The 25,140-nt window shown below is 38.1% G+C and overlaps 1 protein-coding gene across 5 annotated transcripts in view; it reads left to right on the top strand.

Moving 5' to 3' along the window:
- MAST4 (microtubule associated serine/threonine kinase family member 4) overlaps positions 1 to 25,140 on the top strand; it is a 285,948-nt gene that overhangs the window by 185,907 nt on the left and 74,901 nt on the right. For all 5 annotated transcript variants that reach the window (XM_075739819.1, XM_075739818.1, XM_075739820.1 and 2 more), the window contains one exon: positions 23,206 to 23,294. In XM_075739819.1, coding sequence (XP_075595934.1) covers positions 23,206 to 23,294 — 89 coding nt within the window. The remainder of the gene's footprint in view (positions 1 to 23,205; positions 23,295 to 25,140) is intronic.

The following is a 25,140-nucleotide window of genomic DNA, read 5'->3' as shown; positions in this document are numbered from 1 at the left end:
TGTTCATAACTGAAACAGTAGTGGAGGATAGGCTTTCCTTTACTTTCTCCAGCTGTTTTCCTGTATGTATTTGGGAACTCTTGTGTAGTCAGTCTTCCCTCTCTGGGCTGCTGGGCCCCCATCCTGTACGAGATTTGGCACAGGCTTCTGAGCAGAATCCTGCTTCTCATGAGAGATAGATTTGCACATGTGGAGCAACTTGCAGTGTTTTTTTGACACTTTGCTTTTTTTATGCGTACCTGGGAGAGAGGAGTTTATATAATAGTTATTTGGTTTTATTAAAACTATTGATCAGTGATGGATTTCTATATGAAGCCTTTACTTTGTTTTTGAAATGCATTTAAATATGATGCTTTTATGCATCAGTTTTAAATCCTGAAGTTGTTATGGGGAAGATGGGTACAATAGTTTGAACTAGCTGAGCTTCCTTTGATAAATCTGAGTATAATGAATCAGCTTCTAATTTAAGTTCTTCTTATTCTTAAAATTCTCTTTGGGCAACTGGTATTATCACATCTTGGATGAGCTGCTGGAATTTTCTGGAAAGTTATTCCTACATAAAAATATACACAACCCCCGAAAAGTGGAAAATAAAAGAAAGCTAGTCCTAAGAACAGCATTTCTTAAAAGTATGTACTTTAACCCCAAAACCTCCCCTCCTCAAACCCAAACTAAACTCTAATGGAACATGAGAACTTGTTGGTGTGCCTGATGGACACATAGAAGTCTCTGCATCTGGGAGGCAGGACCTTCTTCCAGCCAAGAGGTGGTGGCACTCTGGCTAGATGTCCCAGAGGTTGCATTGCAGTGGCTGCAAGAAGCATCTCTTGCATTCTGGGAGCTAAACAAAAGTGAGGGAAGGTGATCCCAAAGGGAGTTTGGAGAGTGAATGGAACATGAGGCATGAAAATTTTCCAGGAGGATTGTAGAAGATGTGGTGCTGTGATTCAATGGGAGGATGTGAAACCATAGAAAACGGAGCTTCCCTGTTTGTTACAGTTATTTGTAACAGATATGTGTCATTTAATTTAACAATATATAGCTCAATATCAATGAGCCTAGCAATCTAGAGTGAAGTTCTGCCTTCAGTCATGGACTTTGCTGTTGATTACGGTACATACTGACTGAGGAAAGGCAAAACTCTTTATCAGACTTTTTAGTTGATAAATATATCTTTATGGATTTAAGGTAGTTCAAACATAATAATGCAGTCCTTGATGAAACAGAAGTTAGATACTGATGATAAGAATAAATCAGACTTATGTTTCTACCAACAGATGCCTTGGTGTTTATCAGAGTTTGTTGTCAGGACAGTTTTCATAATGTAAATCAACATTTCATAATGTAAATAATCTTTTTTTTTATATTCCCTTTTATGGAAACTGGAAGGAGGATGCTTGCATGTTAACTCATTCATCTGACAATGCTGTTCAGTGAGAAGTCGTAATTAACTAATATCCTTTATGATAATACTGTTAACCCTCTTGGAGTTAACTAATGAAAAGTAGATTGTGTACATTTGTTTTACAAATTTGCTTTTTCAGTGAGTCTAGGCCTGTCTAGCTTGTTCTTAAGCATGGGTATGTCAAGGGAATTTCCATAAGTGCTGTAATAGTAGAAGCAAAGGCAGTCAGGCAAGTCCAATATGCTCTATTCACCTTGTCTACAAACAGCCCACGCAAAAGGACGATTGTGTCAGTTCACTGTACCATCAAGTCTTACCAGAACATCTTCCTTTGCTTCCCCAACATAATGTACAAAAGTATGTAACACATTTTGTAAGTAGGCTTGTATTTCTTTTTTTTTTTTTTTTTTTTTTTCCCCTCCTCCTTACCTGAGGCTTGGTGATTTGGCTTCTTTCCTGGCCCTTCTGCCATGTTTTGATGATTGAACTGTTGTGTTTGGAGGCATCTGCTCCCCATCTGTGACCTATGACTAATGAGAGAACATGAGTTCTGTTGGGAAACACTTCTATCTAGTTTTTTCTTTTCTTCTTGATTGTGTCTTGCATGTTCTATTCTGTCTTGCCAAATGTCAAAATATTACCATCTTTTGCAAGGCTTTGATTTCTATTGGTGGAAAAATTTTCAAAACAAAAAAAATGAAACTTTCCTGGTTTTCTTCATCTGAAAATTATGTTTCTTCGTGTTTTTTCTTACCTATCTTCCTCAAATCATAGAACAGCAAACTGTTGGTTTTTTTTCCTTCTCTTTAAAGGAAATGTTTCAAAGGAAATACAAAACATACTAGAGTATATGAATATACTACTTTATTAAATATGCAAATTGTGTAGGTCAGACCTAAGCATTCAGCATTATCTATAAATTAATACCTTTCAACCATCATGTGTTTCCTTCTTCTGATTCATAACTTATAAGGCAATAAGAAACCCGTAGGATCACCTACTCTGTCTACAGGAAACAAGACACATAGTGTTAAAGATTTAGTAATTTGGCCCTCCCAAAGTAATGTGTGTGTTTAATCATTGACAAGTTTGAGAAAATCTGAAAGGTTTGCTACTGTTCTGGCCAGCTTTCTTTTGATTTTTGTTCTTTAAGTGAGCTGTATTTTACCACTGTTAATTTATTGCAGATGCTGTTGTCTCTCCTACTAACCTTAGTAATGGCCTCGGAGACATTGGGCAAGTCTTTTTATAAACATAAAGAAGTTCTGCATGTTCTTTGGGATTGTGACTGCCTAAATCCAGTCCAAGGGTCAACAGATGGATATTAATAGAAGAAACAATCCCAACAGGGTCCAAAGGACTGTCTGCATTTTCTGCCTCAGTCACTATGGAAAAATTCATTTTCCCTTCAAGTCATACCAAAGGAACAACAGTACTGTGTTTTCTAAAACACACCTGCCCCAGGTAGCTGGCCTACGGACCAACAGCACTGGGAGCGCTGGGCCCAGGTCCCTGTGGGGGTTTTGCCATGTGTTGTAAGGACATGGGTGGGGGGAGTCATGTGCTGCTTTTCTCTCTTGAGTGGGGCAGACTGTCTGAAAAGGTGGAAGCGTGTGGGAATTGTATGAAGGAACGTGTCCTGCTGAGGAGCAGTTGGAAGACTGTAGTGCAATGGGAGGCAAAAGCATCCCCCACACATCTAAGAAGTGATCCATAGAGCTGTTCCAGGTTTCATCTTGTCAGTAACTAGATGGATCATTCCAAAACACGGTACAGGAATGAAGTAAAGCGCATGCAGTGTGGACGATCAGAAGACCAGGAGCTAGAACATCATATGTGGCAGGAAAACCCAGTGCATACTAGAAATCCAGCACCCTAATGAAATGAGATGTTGCTGAACACAGTTTTAGTATGGGGGGTAGTGTATGTGTGTAGAATATTAGAATATCTGTCAAGTTTTAGATGATTTGAAGTTACATTTGAAGCATTATTCCTACCCAAAAGTGTTGCTATTCTAATAAAAATAGGCATATTAAGTGTGCATGTAACAGAATAGGTGAAATTATGAAAGTTAGTGTAATTATCCTATTTTATGGAAAAGCTCATATGAAAAACATTTTTTAGTTATGGACATTGCTAATGTCGGAGGAGGGATTAGAGTTTGAGAACTGGCTCAGTGTTGCGCATTATGCAGTGGTCTCTTTGGAGGCACAGTAGCAATGCACATAATGTCGCACAATCAAAAGCAAGGATGGAGATGTAGTTTTCATTCTAGTTTTCACACACATTTCCAAATACTTCCCCTGAACAGCTTGTGTGATCAAAGATAATTTTTCTTCTCTGCAAACTTTGTATTTTTACAAAACTGCTTTTCTGATAGATACCAAGATTCCGTAAACATAAAACTCATAAACCATGAGTGACTGCACTTATCGCTAGACAGTAGCCATCCCGAGGCCAAAGGCAGCAAATATTATCAACACAACTATTCAAGATAAGTGAAGGCAAGTAAGTATAGGACTTCCACTTCAAATATAGTAGAAGTCTGAGTAGTTAAAATACAATTCGTCATAATATGATTTGGAAGGTGTGTGGTGCTTTCTTAGGATAAGAGTGCAGCATCAGAATTTTTTGCTTTTAAGGCATTTGGGTTTTTAATTGTTATTTTATGAGAACAACTCCTATTAATCTGCTGACTTCTGCATTTATTAGGCAATGGATTCTTGTAAGTCGTGCCAGAAGTGAGGGCTACTCTTGCCTCATTACAATCTTACAGAACAAAGGAAACTGATATTGAAGGTAAATTTGCTGCTGGCTTTGTGACTTTGCTACAACTATGAGGGGACTAAAGTAGATTTTGGACCAGTCTCACATTTTTTCTTTCTTGAATCCTCTGACAGTGGTGTTCACAAGGCATAACACATTTTCCAAACAAAAGCAAAGACTCAGAAATGGCAGTTTTATCCTTTCTGCACATCACTTCTTCAGGCATACTTCTGCTGTGATGCAAATAGAAACCTTAAATTAGCTAATAGGCCAGATGAGTAGTGAGGTGATTACTCTTCCTGATGGCCAAAAATTGTAGCACACCCTTTTCTGCAACCTTACTTCATCCACACCCTATTCTAACCTGTCAGAGATGTTTGTCTCGTCTATGTGTTATGCCTGGGTTTTTGGACTGTGTAAGCTCGTTCCAGCAGAGGCTGTCATTTGTTGTGATGTCTAGAACAACGAGGACTCGTAGCATTATTGCATATATAAGGAGTAATAATGCTTCTCACCACTGTGCTCTTTTGCATGTTGGACTAAGTGGTTTCGTTCTTGAGAGCAGAAAATGAGGGGGAGGGTGTCTTATTTTGAGGGAAGACCTGTCATAAATAGTTTTCCTTTAGCAGTGTTGGATCAAAGCTGACCTCCTCCAGTTTTCCAGAGTTCCTGCAAATTGACTCCATTGCAGCCTAAAGGAGGAAGGGTACAGTCTGCAATCATTGTAGTTTTGAACAACAAAAAATCCAATCATTACTTAATTTTAGATAAAATCGGGAGTAAGAACACCTAAAATAAGTTATCATTTATTCCAAAGACTTTTTCAACCAAACAGCACCATTGTAGCTGCCTGTAGTGGCATAATTGGGGTTTTTTTGGTTGGAAAGAATACCATGTGCCTGTAGGAACATACATAGGAGTACCTACAATTTTCTATTTTCATATTTCATTCTAGAAGAAAAAAGATATGAAGAAAACAAAAGCTGTAGATTATTTTTCACATACTTGCTCCATTTTAATACTGGAATAGAAAATGTGCAACAACATTAATGTACTTGCTAAGTTTAGTAGTTATAGAGATTTTCAAGCAAGTGCCTAATGTACAGTGTATGAATAATTTCAATTGATTTGATTTGTCTGAAGTAAGCTGGAAGGCACCTTACTGTAATACTCAACGACAATAGTTTTGCTTAAAGCTTGTTGGATTTTTTTCCTTCCCTTTTCCCAGCACACTGAATTTATAAAATGACAATATTGAACTATACTGAGTACTTTTTCTATTTAAAATATTTGTATGTATCTCGAGGGTATGATTTAGTTGCTTGAGTGTGAAAATCCGACTTCTGATCTGTACTGTGGCCACACACCACCTGTTTGCCTCAAAAAATAATCATGCTTCTCTTTGCATACTCAGTGGTGATAACCTTCTGAAGAGGTTATCAGTATAATTTACCTTCTTTTTATACTTGGCATGTGATTTGTTAGGTATTTGATTTGTTAAAGTGGATAATTATGTATTTGTAAATTTAATCTCAAAACATCCCCATTGCACTTTGTCAGTGAAGGTAAGTTCTTTTGAATGACGGAATTTTGTATGCATAGTATGTAACAGGCCTAATTTGGTTAGTTTGGGTAGTTTTCAGTAGCTTGATTCCATTGTAAGACATGGTTTTAAATCAAGCATTGGTAGAGAAAAGCTTAAGGTAACCAGGGGTTTGCTTAACACAAATGTGCTGTCAGAATGATTGAACTTTTTCTCTAATTAGCTCGTGGAGATCTTGAAAAGGAACCCAGAACTGAGGAAAACATTCAGTTGATCTGGGTTTCTGAATGTTTGGTAGTTGTTTTTTTTTTTCCACAAGTGCGTGCTTGACTACCCTTATGCTTACCAAAAGCAGTGATCTCTAATGATCTCACGTGGTTGGCAGGCCAGATTCATCTGCAAAACAGCACTGTGCCCTGCAGCACCATACTGGGGTGTGTGCTCAGCTCTGACTCAGAGATCATCACCATTTCCTGCAGCAGCTAGCTAGCCTAATGTGGAGTAGCCTGAGATGTGAAAAAAAAAACGCAGCACGAGGTGATACGGCTACAGGCATTTTGACTATTAAAGCTAGACTTGTAAAGGATATGACGTGTAGCTTTATATCACATTGCAGCGTGATTCCTGTCTCCACCGCAGATGAATGACATGTTTCTGCTTTTCTGCAGTGATAAAGTGAGCTGGGAGACAGCAGTGAATAGGAAGACCAGAATTTGTCCTTTGGAGAGAGTGATTACATTATCTGTTTTAAAGATATGGCTAATATACTGAATAGTCAGAATTTAAAAGCAGAATATTATTTTCTGGAATTACTACCGTAACTTGTTTTTAGAGCTCTGAGTGGCTGTCTGCTGAGCTATGATATCAAAACTATAAATATCAGTAATATAATGTTCGGTCCATCTTCAGTCTTACAGAAACTCTTGGGAATTTAGCAGATTTTTGTAAAATGGTACTGTATCTCTCATGTTAAATAGGTGTGAAGCTACTATTCTTGTGTTTGAGTTCAGTTACTAGAAAAAAATCAATCAAGAAAAATTAACAGAGCAAGGTATGATATTTCTCTGAAGAATATGAAGAAATAAAGAATCTGTGTCAGTTGGTAAACAATCTCCACAATCGTGTGAAATCTAATGCAACACTTCAGAAGGAAGAGATGATCAGATTACATTGCTATTTCATCAAATTGTGGGAGGAAATATAAACTCTTGAATGCAAGTTTACCAATTGGAATCGGGGGCGGGGGGGGAGGGCGCAGGTTATTGGTCACTTTTAAAAATTGCGTTGTCATTACTTTCCTGTATCAGCTAAATTTATGCTAATCACAGCAAGGCAAGAGCTTATACCTCCCCATAAAAACAAGTCAGAGCTCTGTAATCAATTTAAGCTAGGTTGAGAAAACAGTCACTTTTTAATTGGTCACACACCCATATGTACATCAAACTAGTTGTCCAGCCCTTCTAAACTGTGTGCTACGATTACCTGCACAGACTTTCTTGAGGTTTTGAAAGACTGAAAAATCATTTTGATTTTAATGTTTAATTATGCATTTTTAGAAGGGAGATTATTAAAAAGCATGTGATTATGTTAACATTGATTTATATGATTGCTTTATCACTTAATTGACGTCTTCAAATGTAAAATCTGTTTAAATGGGTAGTGGTTGTTTTTGCAGTTAATCCCCACAAATGTCTCTACTCTTCTATATTCAAGACATTGGGAGAAGTGGATTTTGCCGACATTTTTTGTCTTTCAGATGTATGCCTACATTTGGCTTTCAAGCTGAGTGTAGTCTTTTTGAGGTCATTTGTAATGATTATTTGAAAAGCTGAGCTAGAGCTTATGTTGATAGAAAATCCAATGTTTGATTAAACCCCTGAGCCAAATTAGAGGTTCGGGGCCTCTATTTTCCAAAATCCAGGAAGTGAAGGATTAATGTTCAAACTCTCAGCATGTTCTTCCTTACTACTGAGAAGGTTAGAAGATCACAGAACGCTACGTAGTTCCGCTTGAACCTGTCTCCACTACATCGAACGGACAGCATGTGGAAGTTGTGCCAAAGCAAGTTTTCAGTAGAACACAGTAGTCGTGTGTTAAAACTACTGAATGAATCTTAAACTGTAGATTCAACTTCCAGTTCTTTTCATCCATGCTGCTTAAGATGACTGGTAATCTGCAAGACCAATTTCTGTTGTGGGATCACTGGTGTGAATCTGAGAATAATAATGATGATGTAACCTTGTGGCAGTACAGCTTCCAAAAATGTGTGGACAGTCTTGGTTTTAGCTTGTCCGCATAAGAGTTAATTGCTAGCATAGTAGTATGTCTTAGAGAATTTGAGGAATGTAATGTGATGTGCTGGTACTTCAAGACATGATTGAGGAAAGGGGGAAATTTGCTCATTATGGATCCCATTGCACTGTTTTAATAACAGTTTGAGTGTTTCTTAAGTGTAAATCCAACATCAGCCATAGGTACAAATTCTAATTCAAAAGTTGTGATCCATGGAAGCAAAAAATGTGAGACTTTTTTCCAGTTTCTCTTGTAAGAACATTGCTCATGCCTGAGATAACAGTTTTTGTGTAATTAACAGTTTATAAGCAGAGAAGACTTACGTAAAATCACTTTTTTGTAGGAGAGTTCCAACTCTACTTATTAACAACTTAGACACAAATTCCCTTTCAGATTTACTCTTTCCACCATCATGTCTCTGCTGTCCTGGACATTGCTGCTCCAAAGTGGAATTTTAAAGTTAAAAAGCCAGACAGTTTTGTTCTTGCAGGGTTATGAAATGTGGTGATTGTTTAACTCGGTAATACTAGAATTCTTGCAGGGATCTATGTGTGAAGGTGACACACTGTGCACTGAATTGCGTTGGTCAACTTTGTGTGTGTCCAAGCCAGTGTTCCATTTTATTTGGAATTCATTACTGCTGTGTAGATTATAGCACTTTGTTTTCTAATGAGGAAGTGTTCGTTGGTAGAAGTTAATTTGCATCTGGTTTTAGATGTTTAGGGTTTGTGTGAAATCTCTCCATTGCCAAAATAGGGTCTGAAACATGAATTTCCAAGGAAATCGCCAAACAAATCCCAAAGCAAAAAACCAAAACCACCAACAGTAAAAACCCTACCCTCAAACATGGAAAACTTGGAGTTCTCAAGTCATTATGTGAATCCAGAAGCTAGAACTTGAAGGATAACTGCATGTACTGCATCATACAGTTACAACAGTTGACAACACTTTGGTTTCCTCTCCTTTAGTTTGCCTGCAATCCTGCTTGTATTGGAGCAGATGTTGTTTAAACAGTTTTAATGCCATCCTGTATTACATAGTTTGACAGGCAAACTTCCAGTCGCATCTCAGGTTGTTCTTGTTACTGCCAGCAGCACTGCTAGATCTGGCACCTAAAGCTATTGCTGCTGTTGCATCAGGTAGGTTGTAGGCTTTCGTAGCTGCGGACAGTAAGTTAACTGCTGCATTCAGAATTAAAACGTTAACTGTAATTATCACTGTTTGCTTTTTTGTCTCTACAGTGGATGTTGCTTTACTAGTCATTTAATGTGATACTTCATTCTTGACAAACAAGGGTGAATTAAGCATCTTCGTTGTGAAATTGTTCCTCTTCACAATATTAGCTCATAGGTATTTGCACACTATAAATCATATCCTTGCACTCATTTTCTTCCTTTTCTTCTTTCTTCTACGCTGAGTCACTGGCATTTGCTTTCATGAATCCTCTGTGACCTACTTCTATTTGTGAGCAATTAACACATTACTTTGGTAGTAAAATACTCCATTCCTGGTATGGATATTTTTACAGGGAAAAATATATGCAAAATTTGTTTTCATAAATTATTTGTATACTCTGTGCTGTGTTAAAGATGGACTTAGTCTTTTCTCTGTATTCTTGTGGGTTACTCTATCATTGTATAGATTTAAGTCTAGTATAGACAAGTATACTAGGGATAAAAGTTAATTTTAAGTTGTTATTTTGCCTTGTTTCTGTGTTAATGGATTTCCATGAGAAAATACGGTGTTATTGGCCACTGAAGGGATCGGGACAGCTGTAAATAAGAAATAAAGCTTACTTGGTCCTAAAAAGTCCAAGTTTCTGTAAAACATTACTCACATAAAAATTTTGGTAAAGACCAAGTATGGTTGAATTTTGTGGACCAGATTCATTCCTAGAGATATATTTCATTTCATTAAGGCTCTGCTTGGAGACCTGTAGTGTTGAATGCGTTCTCGGCTTTTTGCTAGGAAAATGCTACTCATTTTCCAGTTCAGTCAGCAGATTTTTATTAGACATAACCATGTGGATAAATTTAAGGTCAGACTGTGTTACAGTTGTGCTGGGTCACCAGTTGTGGGGAAAGAGCTTGAAGTGTACCACTGCAGAGAAGAAAAATTACCCTCTCCCTGGATAATGCATCATCTCTTGTCAGAGCCTGTATGAGAGATTGCAACCCAGCACTATTGTGTTTTGGTCTCCAGAAACCTATAGGCTTAAGGGATTCTAGAGGAGTATAATATTTCTGATTCGGAGATTTGGATATGTGGATCATTGAAGTGACATAGCAAGTCAGGAGGAAGGGAACATTCGGTGGCATAACATGAATGCTTTATCAGTACTTATTTGGGATGGCCTAGATAATTTGTTTATGACCTCGCTGTTTGAGTAATCGAGTCACTTGAAATGTATGCCACTGAAACTTTTTTTAACACTGCACCATACTATTTTTAATAGTATAAATGTGCATGTATATATAAGTGCCAGGTCTGTGGTAGCAAACTGGAACACATAAATCATTTGATCTTTCCTGGCTTGTGAAGTGCTTGATGATTAAGCATTACAAAAAAACAACAAAAAAAAAGTGAGTAAGTGCATGTCAGAAGCCTTGTGTTGTCATCTCTGCTGATGACTATGCCTGGAGATGTTTGAATTGCTTCACTGGAGATTACTCAGACATTTCCAATTACCTCACTGTGACTTTGCAGCAAAGCAGTGTGAACTGCATGTGTAATATAGATTGCCTTCCTCAGTAAGTGTACTGCTGCGTGGAGCTGAAGTTTGCTCCCAGACTTAGTCTACACACTGCATTTTATACAGGGGTAATTATTTGAGCTATAGCTAGTCAGTTAATTTTGCTGACGTAGCCTTGTTAGTACACTATTACAGTTGAAAAAGATAGTTTGTGTTCTCATGGTTAATTTTTATTTCCGTCTGGGAAAATCTGAACCAGTAAGGCTTTTACCCTGTGGTGTAACTACGTCTGTAGAAGGGAGGGTATGCTCATATAACTATACCAGTATAGACACACAGCTAACTCTTAAGTGTAGATACTGTATTTCTAATAAAAATTCCTGGTGGGAAGAAGTGATTTTGTAGTTTTGTAAATTGTGTCAGCTATGTGCCAGCACGTATTTAATTTTGTTCTGTTAAATTTCTCATGAAGCTTTTTGTTAAATAAAAAATAATAATAAACAGTTGTGTCAATTACATAAGCTCAGTTTTCATCTGGAAAAAAGAAAGACCAGACATTTAGACATTTTTGTATTGGTTATTTGTTGTTTTGCTATTAGAGAGATGTAGCTGTGTTTGGAAACTCCAAAAGACTCTTATTATAGCTTCATATGACTGATGGGGAATGCCACCTTCCTGGCTGCATGTATGTGTCCAGTTATGTCTTAATGCTGTGACCATGGAGTGTTTGGCTGCTTACATTCCAGCATGACTTTTCAGTGGGAACCTGCCATCTGCACAAACAGCCTCTTCATGAAAGCCGCCATAGCTGGCATTAATTGATGCCTTCTTCAGCAGGCTCAACAGACACCGATGGCTGAATGGGCACAATGAAAGGATTTACTGCGCGCGCCCCCCCCCCCCCCCCCCCCCCCCCCGAAAATAATGCTCCTAGATGCTTAACTAATGTTTAATTAAAAAACTTTTGGTCAGCCGACAGTGGGAGGGGAAGGAGGACATGGGGCTCAGTAAAGAGAGGGGGGTCTTTTGTTTGCAAACTGAATTTCTGAGCTGCAGTCAATGTGTGCACACTAAAATGTGTGGCACTGATGGTGCTGCCAGAGGTCTCATGGGAACTGACGTAGTTTTCAGGTTGAACGCCTCCTGCTTAATTGTTCCTATTCATGCTTCTAAACAGTAAAGGGCATAGTTTTGTAACACCCATATTTTCTCCTACACAGTGATTTTTATTTTAAGTGTTTTCTTTATTTCCTTAATTCCAGTGTATTAACTGCTTAAGCACTGCTGACTACTTATGTCCCAGCAAAAGACAGTACAGAATATTACTTGTAAAATGTTTATTACTTGTATGGAATGTGAAAGTATGTACTTGAGTTACATAATATTGCCTCTTGCCTTTTTTAAAAAGTTCAGAAATGAAAAGGAACAGGACCATTTTCCTGTTATTTGCATTATTTTTTTTTAAAGAAGGGTGCAAACTTACATTGTTTAGTTTAAAATTAGGTATTTATTGCAAATTTTTGACAACTCTTATGTATGTAAGAGGAAAGGAGAGAGAGAGAGAGAGAGAGAGAGAGATAAACCACTGCATTTAATGGCAAATTGCTGTAGTAGGGATGAGGGTTGTTTTCCTCACCTGTCAACTGCTCAGTAGGCAACTGTGCTTCATCGTTGTGCTTCATCCGTCTGTGGGTGGGTGTCCTCACTTCTGGTTCTCAAGAGGTTAAATAATGGCAGCACTTGAGGACTTCCTGCTTTTACTGGGAGAGTTTGTCTGCTGGAAACTAACATCCCTGAATGCAAACCCTCTCTTTTTTTTTTTTTTCCTTCCCTCCCCTTTCCCCCTGGGCTGCAACAAAAGGAAGTCTGTTTTTGTTGTTGTTTCAGAACCTACTTTAAGAAACTTTCTGCTGAATTAAGTTGCCAAAGGTGGTAGCTCGTACAGCTGTACTATTTCACCATCATTCCAGCTGTTACTAAAGATTGTGTGGTACCGGCAGTTGGGCAGGAATGGGAGGAGGAGGCTTGAAGATGCCCCTTCACTAGGAAGTACTCGATGTACCTGCTTCTGTTTCAAAACTGTGTGAAGCATTTGCTTCTTAAGAGGTAATAGGCCTTATGTATTTAGGTGTGATTAGCAGTGATTTTGGTGAATACAGGTGAACTCTGCTTATGCTTGTGTGTGTGTGTAGGGTATTGTATCTTTGATAACTATGTGTTTCTCCTGAAGACGTGAAGTTTATAGAAAAGGAAGTTTTGATGGAAGAGGCATCAAGGTTTGCTGGGTTGGTATTCATGAACTTTCTTATTCCACAAGTGATTTTTCAGGTGATGGAGGCTGAGCCCTTCTAGCTCAGGGGCAGCCCAGGCCTGGCTGTAAAGTAGAGCTGGGCAGCTCTCGCACACTGAAGAGCAGTGGTGGCAATTCACTGGCAGACGGCTGTCCTGCTGCCTTGTGAGGAGTCCGGCAAGGGCTAGGGGCAACTTGGCTGGAACTGTGGACAAGTGTATCCCTCAAGACACCTCTTAGAGGAGAGATGAAGGGCTCTTCCTAATACACTGGCTGCCATCTCTGCCAGTAAAGGTGGAGGTGTCTCCAAACAGAACAGTGGAATTTGAGAGCTGGACTAGTGTCATGCCTTCCCAAAAGGTTTCTGTTAAAAATCACATACACATCTTTCAGGTCTAAGGCAAAGATCCTTCCCTGAGTAATACAATTTGAAACAAACCATAATTGAGTCATTTGCTTAAGCTTGTTCTTAAGATGAAAAGGTGGGGTCAGGATGTTTATGAGAGAAGACAATGGAAAGCTTTTGTGGTGTTTTGGTTTGGTGTTGTTTTTTTTTTAATTTTCCTGTGTGTGAGTTTACAGACTCTTATTTTAGTATCATGTAATTTCTTTCAGGTTTTTGTCTTACAAATCTCTATTTTGCTTTTCTTCTGTTTAGTCCTGGTTGTGTAGTGCTGTGAAAAAGTTGCATTGAAGTGCTGAGTGAGACTTACTCAACATTTTTTAAAAATTTAGTTCGGTGTTCTTTTAATTTTTCTGTTCTAGCATGTTGTAGACCACCTTCTGCCAGAAGGTTAACATTACATAGATACAGGCGCACGCACATACCATACACAGAGCTTGCTTTTTGGATGTGATTATTTTCAGATGAGCTATAATCTTTATCTTTTTTGGTGTGAATTAACTAAAAAGTCTACCAGTTTCAGAAGAATCATTAGTCTAGAAAAGGCAGAAGTCTCCCAGGAATATGCATCAACAATGAGGTAGGAATAATAAAAATATTTTAAGATCCAGTACAAGCTATAATTTGCTCAATTTTATTTTTAAAATAGGAAAATGAAGACACAGATGGCTTGTAGAAGTTTTTAGCAACTTTCTTAATGTCTTTGATCCTTTCTAGCAAGGGACAGTAAGTTATTTAGCAGTTAATCTGTATTTTACTTTTCAGTGAGAAAATAAACATTGATATGAAAAAGTATCTTTTAGCTTTAGGAGCCTGCCCAAGTAGGAATTAAAAAATGCAGGCTTTTGTTCCTAGGGGGTTTGGTCTGGGAATGTTGTTTTTCTTCAGTCAGGCGTATTGCTCTGGCATTGTCTTACCCTCTTACCCCTTGAGTCTTGGTAGTATTTGCTAACAGTTTAAAGATGACACATTGAATCATCATGTGCTCCCTCATAGTTTTGAGAGGTTGAGAGCTACCAAATTTAGCAAGGGAGGAAAGAAGCAGTCCTGTCTGGACTCACTACTCTTTGGGGTAAAAATGATTTGTTACCATTTAATTATAGGAGAAAGGAGTCAGGTATAAATATAAATTACTTTAGGTGTTAAACCAGAAGAGAACTACTGAAACCATGTAAAATCTACTTCAGGGAGCTCCCAGTTTCCTATCCTTGAATTTTAGGATATGATTAATTTAGTTGTACTTCTTCATGATTATTATTATATTTCTAGGAGCTTGTCTCTTAGTGGCTTTTCTCATGGAGAGAGTCTCCATATTGCAGTGCAGAGCAGACAACAAATGTGATAAAGGGTACTGTGTAGACTTTTGTTTTAATAAGCTTCTGATTCTTTTAATGTGAAAGCAGCCTTGGCAGCATAAATTGTTTTGACGGGTGCAAACAAATTGTGGAGTCTGAAAGGAAGATGAAGGACAACTTATGTAGCAAGACGCAGAGCAGACTAAATCGTTTCTTTTTTCCTTCCCCCAACTGGAAAAGGATCAGTTGTTTCTGAGGTATCTACTAAGGCACCAGACTTTCTAGGCTGTCCGCATATATAACCATGTGATAATTTCAGACCATGGCAGACTTTAACCCTTTGAGACTTTATCAAGTGTTGACACCATGCATTCTCTTTTGGCCAAGAGAATCACTCCCTAAAGCTTCTCTGTGTGCTATTTGGGGAATGCTTTCAACACTACGAGGAGGTCTGTCTGGCTTATCATCCAGGCCCACGAATTCCATTATATATGGTGAGTTACGAAGAGCGGTGCTCAGAGCTGTGGTTGTTGAGAACAACCACCAGCAAGGGAAATGCAAAGAAACACGAGGTGTTTTCTTAGATCTAAGAAAACACAATGAGAAGGCTTGGGGAGAAGGTGGACAGGGTTTCACTGTGGTAGGTATCTGGATAAGCAGGTCTTCCTTCTCCGTGGAGACACTCCTGTGTTTTATCTTAATGCTGAACTATGCTGGCCTCAGTTTGAACCAGAGTTACAGAAAGCTCAGGGTATATGCTTGGTTCCTTTGTGGTACTGAAATGGCCTGGGGAATTGGCCATGCTTAGTACGTGAGTCCGGGTGGATGTTATTCAAAAGAAATATGGCTGGAACAGGACCCATTTGTTTATTTGTTTTGTTTGGGTTTTTTGAAGGGCCAGACTGGGTAAGAATTGCCAGGAGATGGGCTGCTCTGTTCCATGTAAGTGTGGAAAAGGCTCTCGCTCTATACTTTATCTCATCTGGGGGTGGAAGGGTGAGGAGGAGATCCCCCAGCTACCTCCTTGCCTGAGTCTGACTTCCTGGTGTTGTGAGCAGCAGCAGCAGCCGTGAGGCACCAGTCTAGATCCCAAAGTGGGGACAGAGACAGTGGCAAGCACTGCCTGTGACAGTGTCTGTGCTACAGCCTGGCAGACAGCACTCCAGCCTGAGGTGGAGCAGCAGCAGTGAATGCGTACAGGAGCCCCGACTCACCTCCCTCTGCCCACCCCCGCCCCCCCCAGTTTTTCCCAAGCTGTTAACGAGGAGCAAAGGGACAGAGTGAGAAACATCCTGCCCCGAGCCTGACCACCACGACATGATAAGAAATGTCTGTCTGTATCCTTTTACCCCAAGAGATGCACCGGGAGCTTGTAGTCGAGTCAAAATCTGGAGTGATCTGAGTTAATGTGAAACTGCTGGGGATGGCAAAGAGCAGAGCGAGACCTGTGTTTTAAACCTTCTGTCTGTGCTGCAGCTTTGATAGGCAGGCACTCCAGTACATACGGTATTTCCTGTGTAATGCAAATGGTTTCTGCAGGGTTATCTACTATGCAAGTCAAGACACTACTTCATGTGGTTAACATCTCCAAACTATTGATGCTTTGATCCTCACAGGTGTGATGCAGACACTTCTTTTAAGATAGCACTTGTTAAATATTATAAACCCATCTTTGTGGCTCCTGATTTTTTTTTTCTCCAGTGAGGTGTTTCTGTCTTTTTTTGCATCTCCTGAATTATGTAGAATAATCATATTTAGTGATGATTTCAGCCAGCCTTGTGTATTTTTCTTCCACTTCTGATATTAGCTTCCTACTTACTGTTTTATTTTGAAAGAGTAATATCTGTGCCTTGAAAAATTTAGTTAAATATCTCAGTATGATAGCAAATGGGCTGTTCACCTAATAAATTGCTTTATGTCCCTTCCCAGAACACAAATAAGATTTAAAAAAGAAATTCAAGAAGCAGTGGGATTTAAATGATCCCATCAGTGTGTTCTCAATAGGTTGTATGATATGAAGATGCAAAACCTGCATTTTGTGGATAATGAAGCAGAATTACACAGTGGGTTGATTTATGATCCTGAGCACTCTTTTTGTCTGCTCTCCCCTGTCTGCTCATTTTGTGTACATTACAGACTTTATCTTGTATGCAGCTATTGTATGAATATTGTACGACTATAGAATTAGTAGTTAGCTTAATACTCTTTATGTTACATAATTAAATATTTATTTCTATAACAAGTTAAAACTGAATCACTTGTTTTAGGAAGGAACAGAACAGGTAGAAATATATCACTTTAGTCCTGTAGAACAAATTCAGATTTCTTGTTCGTTATATTTTGACAGCACTCTCATTTCTTGTGGCTAAAACTGGTCTTGTTTAAGTTGACTAAACCTTAAATACAAAGGAGTTAAAACTGAGCCACTACAACAGTTAAAATTTAAATCCCAAGACCCTTTTTCTTCCCAGCTCACTAAAGGCTAGTATGGAATAATTCCTCACAGGGAGTGAGATACATAATAAATAGAATGTTTTGCTGTATGTGTAATGTTTTAAATACAGGATTTTATATCTATATATGTTTTTATATAAATATATTTTATACCTGTAAATATGAATGTGTATATATGCACTTTTATATATATATCTATATGAATGCACCAAATTTTGGAAGGTGTATATGCAGACATAGTCTACTAAAAATATATGAGAAAATAATGTTAGGCAATACTAAATCGATACGAGTGTGGAACATTGAAAGCCATTGAAAGAACAAAATGAAAATTCTGGGTGTTGCTGATAGTGTATTTTACTGGCATTCAGATGGTTTGCACATTTCTCTTAGTGGCACCTTTTTTGAGCAAACTCCTCAAAATTGTAAAGCTCTGCTTCCTTTCTCTCCAGTGTCTCTATAGCTATAGGGTAGAACAGAGCAGCACTGAATGAAGCCTGCGGATTTCACTCACGTAACCCTAACTCCACCGTATTCAGAGAGGAATATTCTTGGTTGATTAATTTTCTTTTCAAAAGTGATCTGGGCGTGAAACTACCGTTAACTGCATGCCATGCGTTACTTTGACTTTATAGATCAGGAGAAGCTTCATCAAATACAAACGTAAAGGCTCCTTTTGACAGGGAAGCTGCTGCAGTATCAGTGTGCGTCATCTCTTCATGGCAGCTGGTTTTTGCATTTGAGTTAATGTCCCACAGAACTCCCCTGGATTCTGGAGAGTTTGGAAATACCCACCAAACTGCTTTTTAATGCAACAGGCTTCTTTAAGAAACAAAAATAAAACCCAAAACTCCAAAACAAAACAGGCTGAATTCCTTGCTTTAATTGTTTTAATTTTTTTAAGTCAGTGCTGTGTGCACTGTTAACTCTTCAGTGTTGCTGTTCGTGAAGATAATAAATAACTATGAAGTCATAGGTTAGCTAGCTTCATAACAAGTTAAATATAACTGAAATACAACTTAAATTTAACTTTCCTTTATAAACAATGTGGCCACATCTCAGGTCTTGCTAGGGACAGCATATTTCTCCTGAGGTAGCTTTCAGCTATGTAATTTTAACACTAAAGAGATTATAACCACGTTTTCTATCCCTAGAGCCTTTGTGTGAGTGCTGGTCTTGCATTATTAGTGTCCCTTGTGTGTACATGGTCAGGTTTTGCATTCTTGGTATGGCAGTAGCTTAATTTTTCTGCATTTGTGTTAGCAACTTAAATGTTCTGTTTGCAGCCTCTTTTAAAACAGGAGTAGCTGCCTTTTAAACTTCACCTTCAGCTAAACCACTGTATCACACTGATACCAAAATTAAGAAGCTGTGTTGTGGAGTAGTGCTGTGCTCAGCATAGCCTGTGAAAGGTGGTGAACTGTCATAATAGCTTACAGTCCAAATCCATCTTCATTACAAGTGTAAATATTAATAATAGAGGATGTTGAAATGAAATCATTATAACTGATTAAAGCAGATGCCAAATTTCCCATGAAAAGCATGGCAAGTGGTAATCTCTGTCAATATAACCTTCTTTCCCTACTTTTTTTTTTTTGGGGGGGGGGGGGGTAGCAATTAACCTTTACTGCCAGTAATTTGCTCACATACTGGCTCTTGTTCTGAGGAAGAAACTTCCATTTCAGTGCATAGCTCTGGCAATTTTTGCCACTTCTTGATTACTCTGTCAGGAAACCTACATTTAATAATTCAGCTCTGGATGAAGTACTGCCTGGCCTAGAAGAACTGGATTTCTGCTTCAACTTTTTCTTCTATTTAGTGTTTCCAAGAACTAGTGGAGTGTAGCTCTGTTTTAATGGCCATATTAGTACTTTGTCTTGTGCTTTGCTGGTTTCAATCTAGCAGTTTCCATTGTCTTTGCCCAAACAGCTTTTGCCTGATACGGGAAGAACTGTGGCTGTTTAAGGAGCAAGGTAGTCAAGTTTCATGCAACTGGATTGCATCTTTAAGCAAAGTTGAACACAAAGCGCTTTTCATGTAGTATCCTTTATTTGTTTTATTGTGAGTACTTCTCATGGGAAGCATTGATCATCTGTAGCAGCTGGAGGAGAAGTGACTCAGGTTGGTGCCTGATACTGGAGCTGGGATGAAGGAGGAATTCCCCAGCAGAGATGTGGTGAGAAGTCAGGATAGGGAGGAGAGGTGTGAGTGGGCAGGAGCGTCACTGGCGGAGAGCAGGAGGTAAGGCAGACCCTGTCTGTGGGGGATTTGGAAACCAATAGGAAATTATGAATTGGATTCCAAGGTAAGGAACAGTGCCAGTAGTCCAGGGCACTGCTGATACGGTGTAATGCCAACTACTTCCAGACAGGTAGTCATTCAGGACTGCTACTTTAAGTTGTGCCTTTGTTTTTCTTTATTTTCTTTGTTTTCAGTATTGCTTTGGATTACTTTTGAATCTGTTTTACTTAGCTGTTTATGCTATTAAACTCCATCCTTTCTTTTGCACTTTATACAATCTGGGATCTTTCTGGGGCAGAGAAGATGACAAAGGGCAAAAAATTTAAACTTTCTATTATGTTCAAGTTTTGTGTGCTCCTCAAAGTTTAATTATTGTTGAATGTGACTGATATTTTTTTTCCCCTCTTTGTTCTCCCCTACTCTCTTCTTCTCCTTGAATGTTTTTCTTTCTCCTTTTTTTTTTTCAGTGCTCTAAACCCTGTATCATATCTGCTGCCTGGCTTGCTAGTCTCTTCTCTGTGTCATGCAACCTGATCATGGCATGAAATCCAAGGCTTAAAGGAGTGCATTTTGAGGGTATAGTGCTCTGTGGTTTACCAAGGTTTATGTTTCGCTAAGTTACAATCCCTGTAGACTGTCTCTGCACTACTATAACTTTCCTGCAGACAAAGAGGCTTTCTTTCAGAGCTGCCTCTTATCAGTTGGTTTATCTTGTCAGATTTGAATGGGAGAAGAATAGTTTTATGAAGACAATAGAAGGGGAAAGTTACTTGATGTGTTCAGAGATCCAGGAAAAATGATTTTGTCTGCGGAATGGCTTTAACTTCTGAGATTCTTTTGTGTATGGAAGATTGCTGTTTCAAGGCTAAATACAGTTCAGTAAGTAATGGTTTGATACTTCCTTAGTGCGACCCTGCTTCCCATTCTTCCCATTTGTGGTGTTCTTGCGAAGTAGATAATCTTTCAAGGTTCTCTGAAGATTTTTTTTTTTTTTCACACACAAAGAGCCTCTTCTATAATAGTGTTATTCTGGGGAAGGAGTTGTGTTTCACAGATTATACAGGATGAGTAACATCGTTTCAAAATCTTTGTGAAACAGAACTGAAAAAACAAAGTTGTAAGGAGAACTCCAGGATGGATTTGTCCTTTCATGCAGTGATTTACATCTTGCCCTACTGGAAAGACAAATAGAGGAGACTTCATATTTTTTATTTTCTGTTGAGAAATAGAACACTTCACTTGAGTGTGATAAGAGATAAATTCTCCATACAGCTGCAGCCATGTCTGAGTAAATAGCAAAGATTTTTTGGAAATGGCAGTGGGGGGAAAGTTTACACTTTACGTAAGATCTTGCTATTGATGGTAATGCCATCATACTCCCCGGAAGCTATTCTTAAAAAATAGCCCCCCAAAAAAATCAAGATAACATGAATTAGATATCTTTGATAATGATTTGTGAAAGGTGTTGCACTAACTTCACCTGAAGAATGTGAAGTTCCAGTTTTAGTGTAGAATTGAATAAAAGTAATTTATTTACATAGGAAATTCTGGCAAAAGTGGTAAAACTCTCAATTTTTACAGATAAGGGCAAATGATACTGATAAACTTGTACCTGAAATCATCTTTGTTGCAAAATTACTGAAGAGTGCCTAGAATTTGTTGAAAGTAACGTATCCAGGGGTTAAAATGTATTCCCTCCTTGTCACAGGACATGTGGCGATCCTTTAGATCCCAAACTTCAGCCATGCAAAGCTGCTTTAAAGTCATGTAATGGGGTCTCTTAACCCCTGTCCTCACCTCAGATGCTGTAGTGACATCATCACATCATCATGGATAGATGTAATCTGTGTATTCCTTAACAAATGTCTAATCAATACCAAAAGTTTCTACTGGGTTCAGTTTTAGATGGGAGAATTGCAAAGGAATGGTTACTCAAGCTTTTAAAAACAAGTGTAGCAGATAAAGTGAGACTTGTCACAGTATGGTACAAGAAAAGTTACCCAAAATACAGTGACATTGCATGAAGCCAAAAGGAGAAATTTGGACCATTTTTAGGTAAGAGAAGATTTGAATATGACTTCTCAGCTGGACAAAATGTAGAGATGGGGGAAACAATATGACTTTGAAATTGTTGTCTAATGAAATATGGAATATATGCTCAAGTTCTGTCATTTAAAAAATATATTAAATGCTGAGTATGTTAAAAATATTTGTAAAAGAGCTTAATCTAGGCAGTTAAAAACACATGTATATAATTTCACATTTGAAATTGTTTGTTCAGCTTAGAAATTGTTGTGTATGTCTTTTTGTTTTGACTTTTCCAGCTCTCTAAATGTGAATCTTGCATCATTTTGTGCTCTTTTCTTACATAGATCTGCAGTAATGATAAATATATACTCATGAGTTAACTCATCGTTTAATTGATTGTAATAATTAAGTGATATGGCAATTCATTGTGCAATTCATGTGAGTGAACTTTACGTTAACCCATTAAACAGTTAGGAATGGCATTATTGCTGCTTCACAAAACATTTTTAAAGGGGAGACAGGTCTTAGTGTTTGACTTTTTTGCACATTGCAGGTATTGTCTATACTGCTTTCATACTCAACATTTCCTCTGCCTTTATTTTCTTTGTTTTCAGTATTGCTTTGGATTACTTTTGAATCTGTTTTACTTAGCTGTTTATGCTATTAAACTCCATCCTTTCTTTGGCATTTTATTCAACTTACATTGTATCAAGACTAATTGGTCTTGCTTTCTAGCTGTTGTATAGAGATCATAATGTTACAGAATTAATCTTTGGAGACATCTACAAATACAATCTGAATCTGCTTCCATTGGAACATGCTGTGTTAATGAAATGGTTTTATATATGAATTTTTCCCCTTTTAGTGGTTTTGAGTTTTTTCTAAACCTTTACAGAAAAAAATCGATTGCAGTGCCATAAACATTAGCATATGCACTTAAGTTTATGGTTACAAGAGACAGTTATGGTCTCTTTGACTTCAAGATACTGTTTTCCTTGTTCATGAATGTTTGCAGTGTTGAGGATTTACGTTTATGAAAACATTTATTATAGTAGAAAGGGCAAAAAAGAAAAACACTTCTGCCAACAAATATTTTAAAACTCTATGATGTATTTAAGAAAAATATCTCCTTTCCCAAGTTTAATAGATGTGTTAATTTACTATTTATCTCACCTAATGATCTTGTGATATGGGAAATTAGTGGCTTTGCAGATGAAAAATGTGTGAGTGAAAAAATGCATTCATTTTCTTAGGCATCATCTGTTCTATTGACAAAAGGCACAGATGTGAAATTTATCTCAATAATTAGATTTATAATTATTGTATCATTCTCAGATTGATAAATCCTTACTCTTCGTGACAAGTAATTTGTATCTACAGTTCATGCAAGAGAAATAGGTTTAATCATTGAATGGTGGTTGTAAGTGTGAGACTGTTTTTCACATTATGCTTGTATATTTTTCATTCTAAAAAGTGTATGGCAGAGAAGCAAGCTGCAGTCAGGGAAGAACATTTAGTAAATGACTCTACAGAGGAACGCTGGTCTTTGCACAGAACAGCAAATGTGCAAGCCTGAGAAGTATCCATGGTGCGTTTTCTTTGGAAACTGCTGTCTTTGCCATTATCCAGTATGATCGTAGACTTCCTGGACATGCCTGCAAAAACAACAATAGCTTGGATTTTTAATAGGAGACTGGGAAGTGAAGGAACAAAGTAGCAGAATCTCAAAATATCCATATGCGGCACATGTTGTATTTCTGATGCTAATGTCATCTTTCCTCTCTTTTTGCCCACAGTTGTAGAACAAGCAACAGGAAGAGTTTGATAGGCAATGGTCAGTCTCCAGCTCTGCCTCGGCCTCATTCACCGCTCTCAGCTCATGCAGGTGATTTTTATATCTTATGCTACTACTACTATTATTAAATTCTTAAAATGTCTCTATGAGGAAAGGAAAGCAGACAAGTTATCTATTCCACTCCTCTTCTTTCTACAGTTTGTAACAGCAAAAAGTTGTGTATCATTCCATCCAAATTTCTGTTATGTTTAGATCCATAAATCCTATGTTATGGTCAGAAGCAGTCCATAAATACCTAAATGGATCAGGTAGCTATTTTGTATTTCCCCACCTTGCATTCTTACATTCAGATGCACCTGAAGCACTTAGATTGAATGAAAAATCCATAAATAAATATTTCATTCATAATGATTGTCTTCATTTTAAAAAGGAACATTTTTAGCAAAAAACATTTCCTCAAAGGTTTATTGTCTCTTTATGATTTTTGGACATTGGCTGTAACTACAAACCAAAAGGAAAGCCCCACACCTTTCCTCGTGTAAGCAATGACACTAAATACTTTGGAGAACTGCTCTCAGATGGATGCTAAAAGAGAAGGTGCAGAGTTTCAGTTGAATTTTTGAAGACGACAGTGATTTTAGTAAGGTATCTCCAGTTTTCTTGTGGAAGCAACATTAGAGAAAATATGGTGGTAATTTTTTTCACTCTGAGGAGCAGGCTATCACAAGCATATGAAGATTTGTGAAGATTTCAAGGCAACAGAGCATTTGAAACAACAAAAAAAACCCCAAAAACATGGTGCAGACAATGCATGAAATGTTAGAATGTTTGGGTCTCTTTGGGTCCCCCAAATGCAGAAATTGCCATTTGGAGCAGGGGGATCTGTGGTCACCATAGAAAGAGGCTTTAGTTGTGCTGTGCTGTCTTGATGAAAGCAATAGCAATGCTTGCTGTGAGAACCAGCATGTCTGCTGCTATGAATGACTATACTGCCTGTTTGGAAACTGATGGCTTAGACCAGTGATGCCTAACAGGCTGCAGATGTATGGAGTGACCAGCGTGTGTTACCTGGGACCTGATACAGGTTGTCTACTTGATAAATGCTGAAGTTCCTGCCTGGCAGTGGACTCATGCTTTCAGCAAGTTGCTTCAAACCATAAAAGGGGAATAATACTGCTGATGTCACAGCTGTTGACAAGTGGCTCTGAAGGTGGAAAACTGATACTATAAGGATTAAGACAGGTTAAGTGTAAGCTATTCTTTTCCTTAAATTTGGCAATATGTACTGTGTATTCTAAAACCTATTGTGGAAATTCAGCAACTTCTCCACTTACTCAGGATACAGTAGGTTCTCCTAATGCTGGTACATTCTCCCAAGGTACATGTGCCAAACAATTCAGCAGCACTAGGAAATCCCACGTATATGTTGAAAATTTGCCTGTGTATGGCCAGCTCTGTTGTTAGCTTGCCTCTATGTATGGTTAATTACGGTAAATATTCACACAACCATTGGCTCCTAGCTCAGCTGGGTAGTGTGCCTAGACTCATCCCCTGAAGGGGCAATTTGAAGTCAAAGCATGCTCAGAGTAACCCCTTGACAGGTTTTCTGCTTTATCTGGTGATCAGTTAGTGCCTGGAATTCACTTTGTAGGCAAAATTTTTTATGTTTTGTTTTGTTGTTTTTTCTAATTTGTTCTTTGAATCACTGTGAATGTCATCCTAATTCATGCAAATAAAAAAACCCCGCAAATTTCATAGTTAAAAGCACAGCAAAGCCACATAAGTGAATTTTCATCTACATGCACAGAAGGAGTTCGGTGTTTCAGGTGTTTATTGCATATAAGTCCTTCGTAACCTTGGACTTAAGAGATACTGAGGATTTTTAGCGATGCTGTGTTCTTGTGTTGTCAGAGTCACCAGGTCGTATCTGCACGCT

Source organism: Balearica regulorum, chromosome Z (assembly GCF_011004875.1).
Source record: "Balearica regulorum gibbericeps isolate bBalReg1 chromosome Z, bBalReg1.pri, whole genome shotgun sequence".
NCBI lineage: Eukaryota > Metazoa > Chordata > Aves > Gruiformes > Gruidae > Balearica > Balearica regulorum.
Note: the sequence above shows the minus strand (reverse complement) of the source record. Positions and strands in the feature narration are given on the sequence as shown.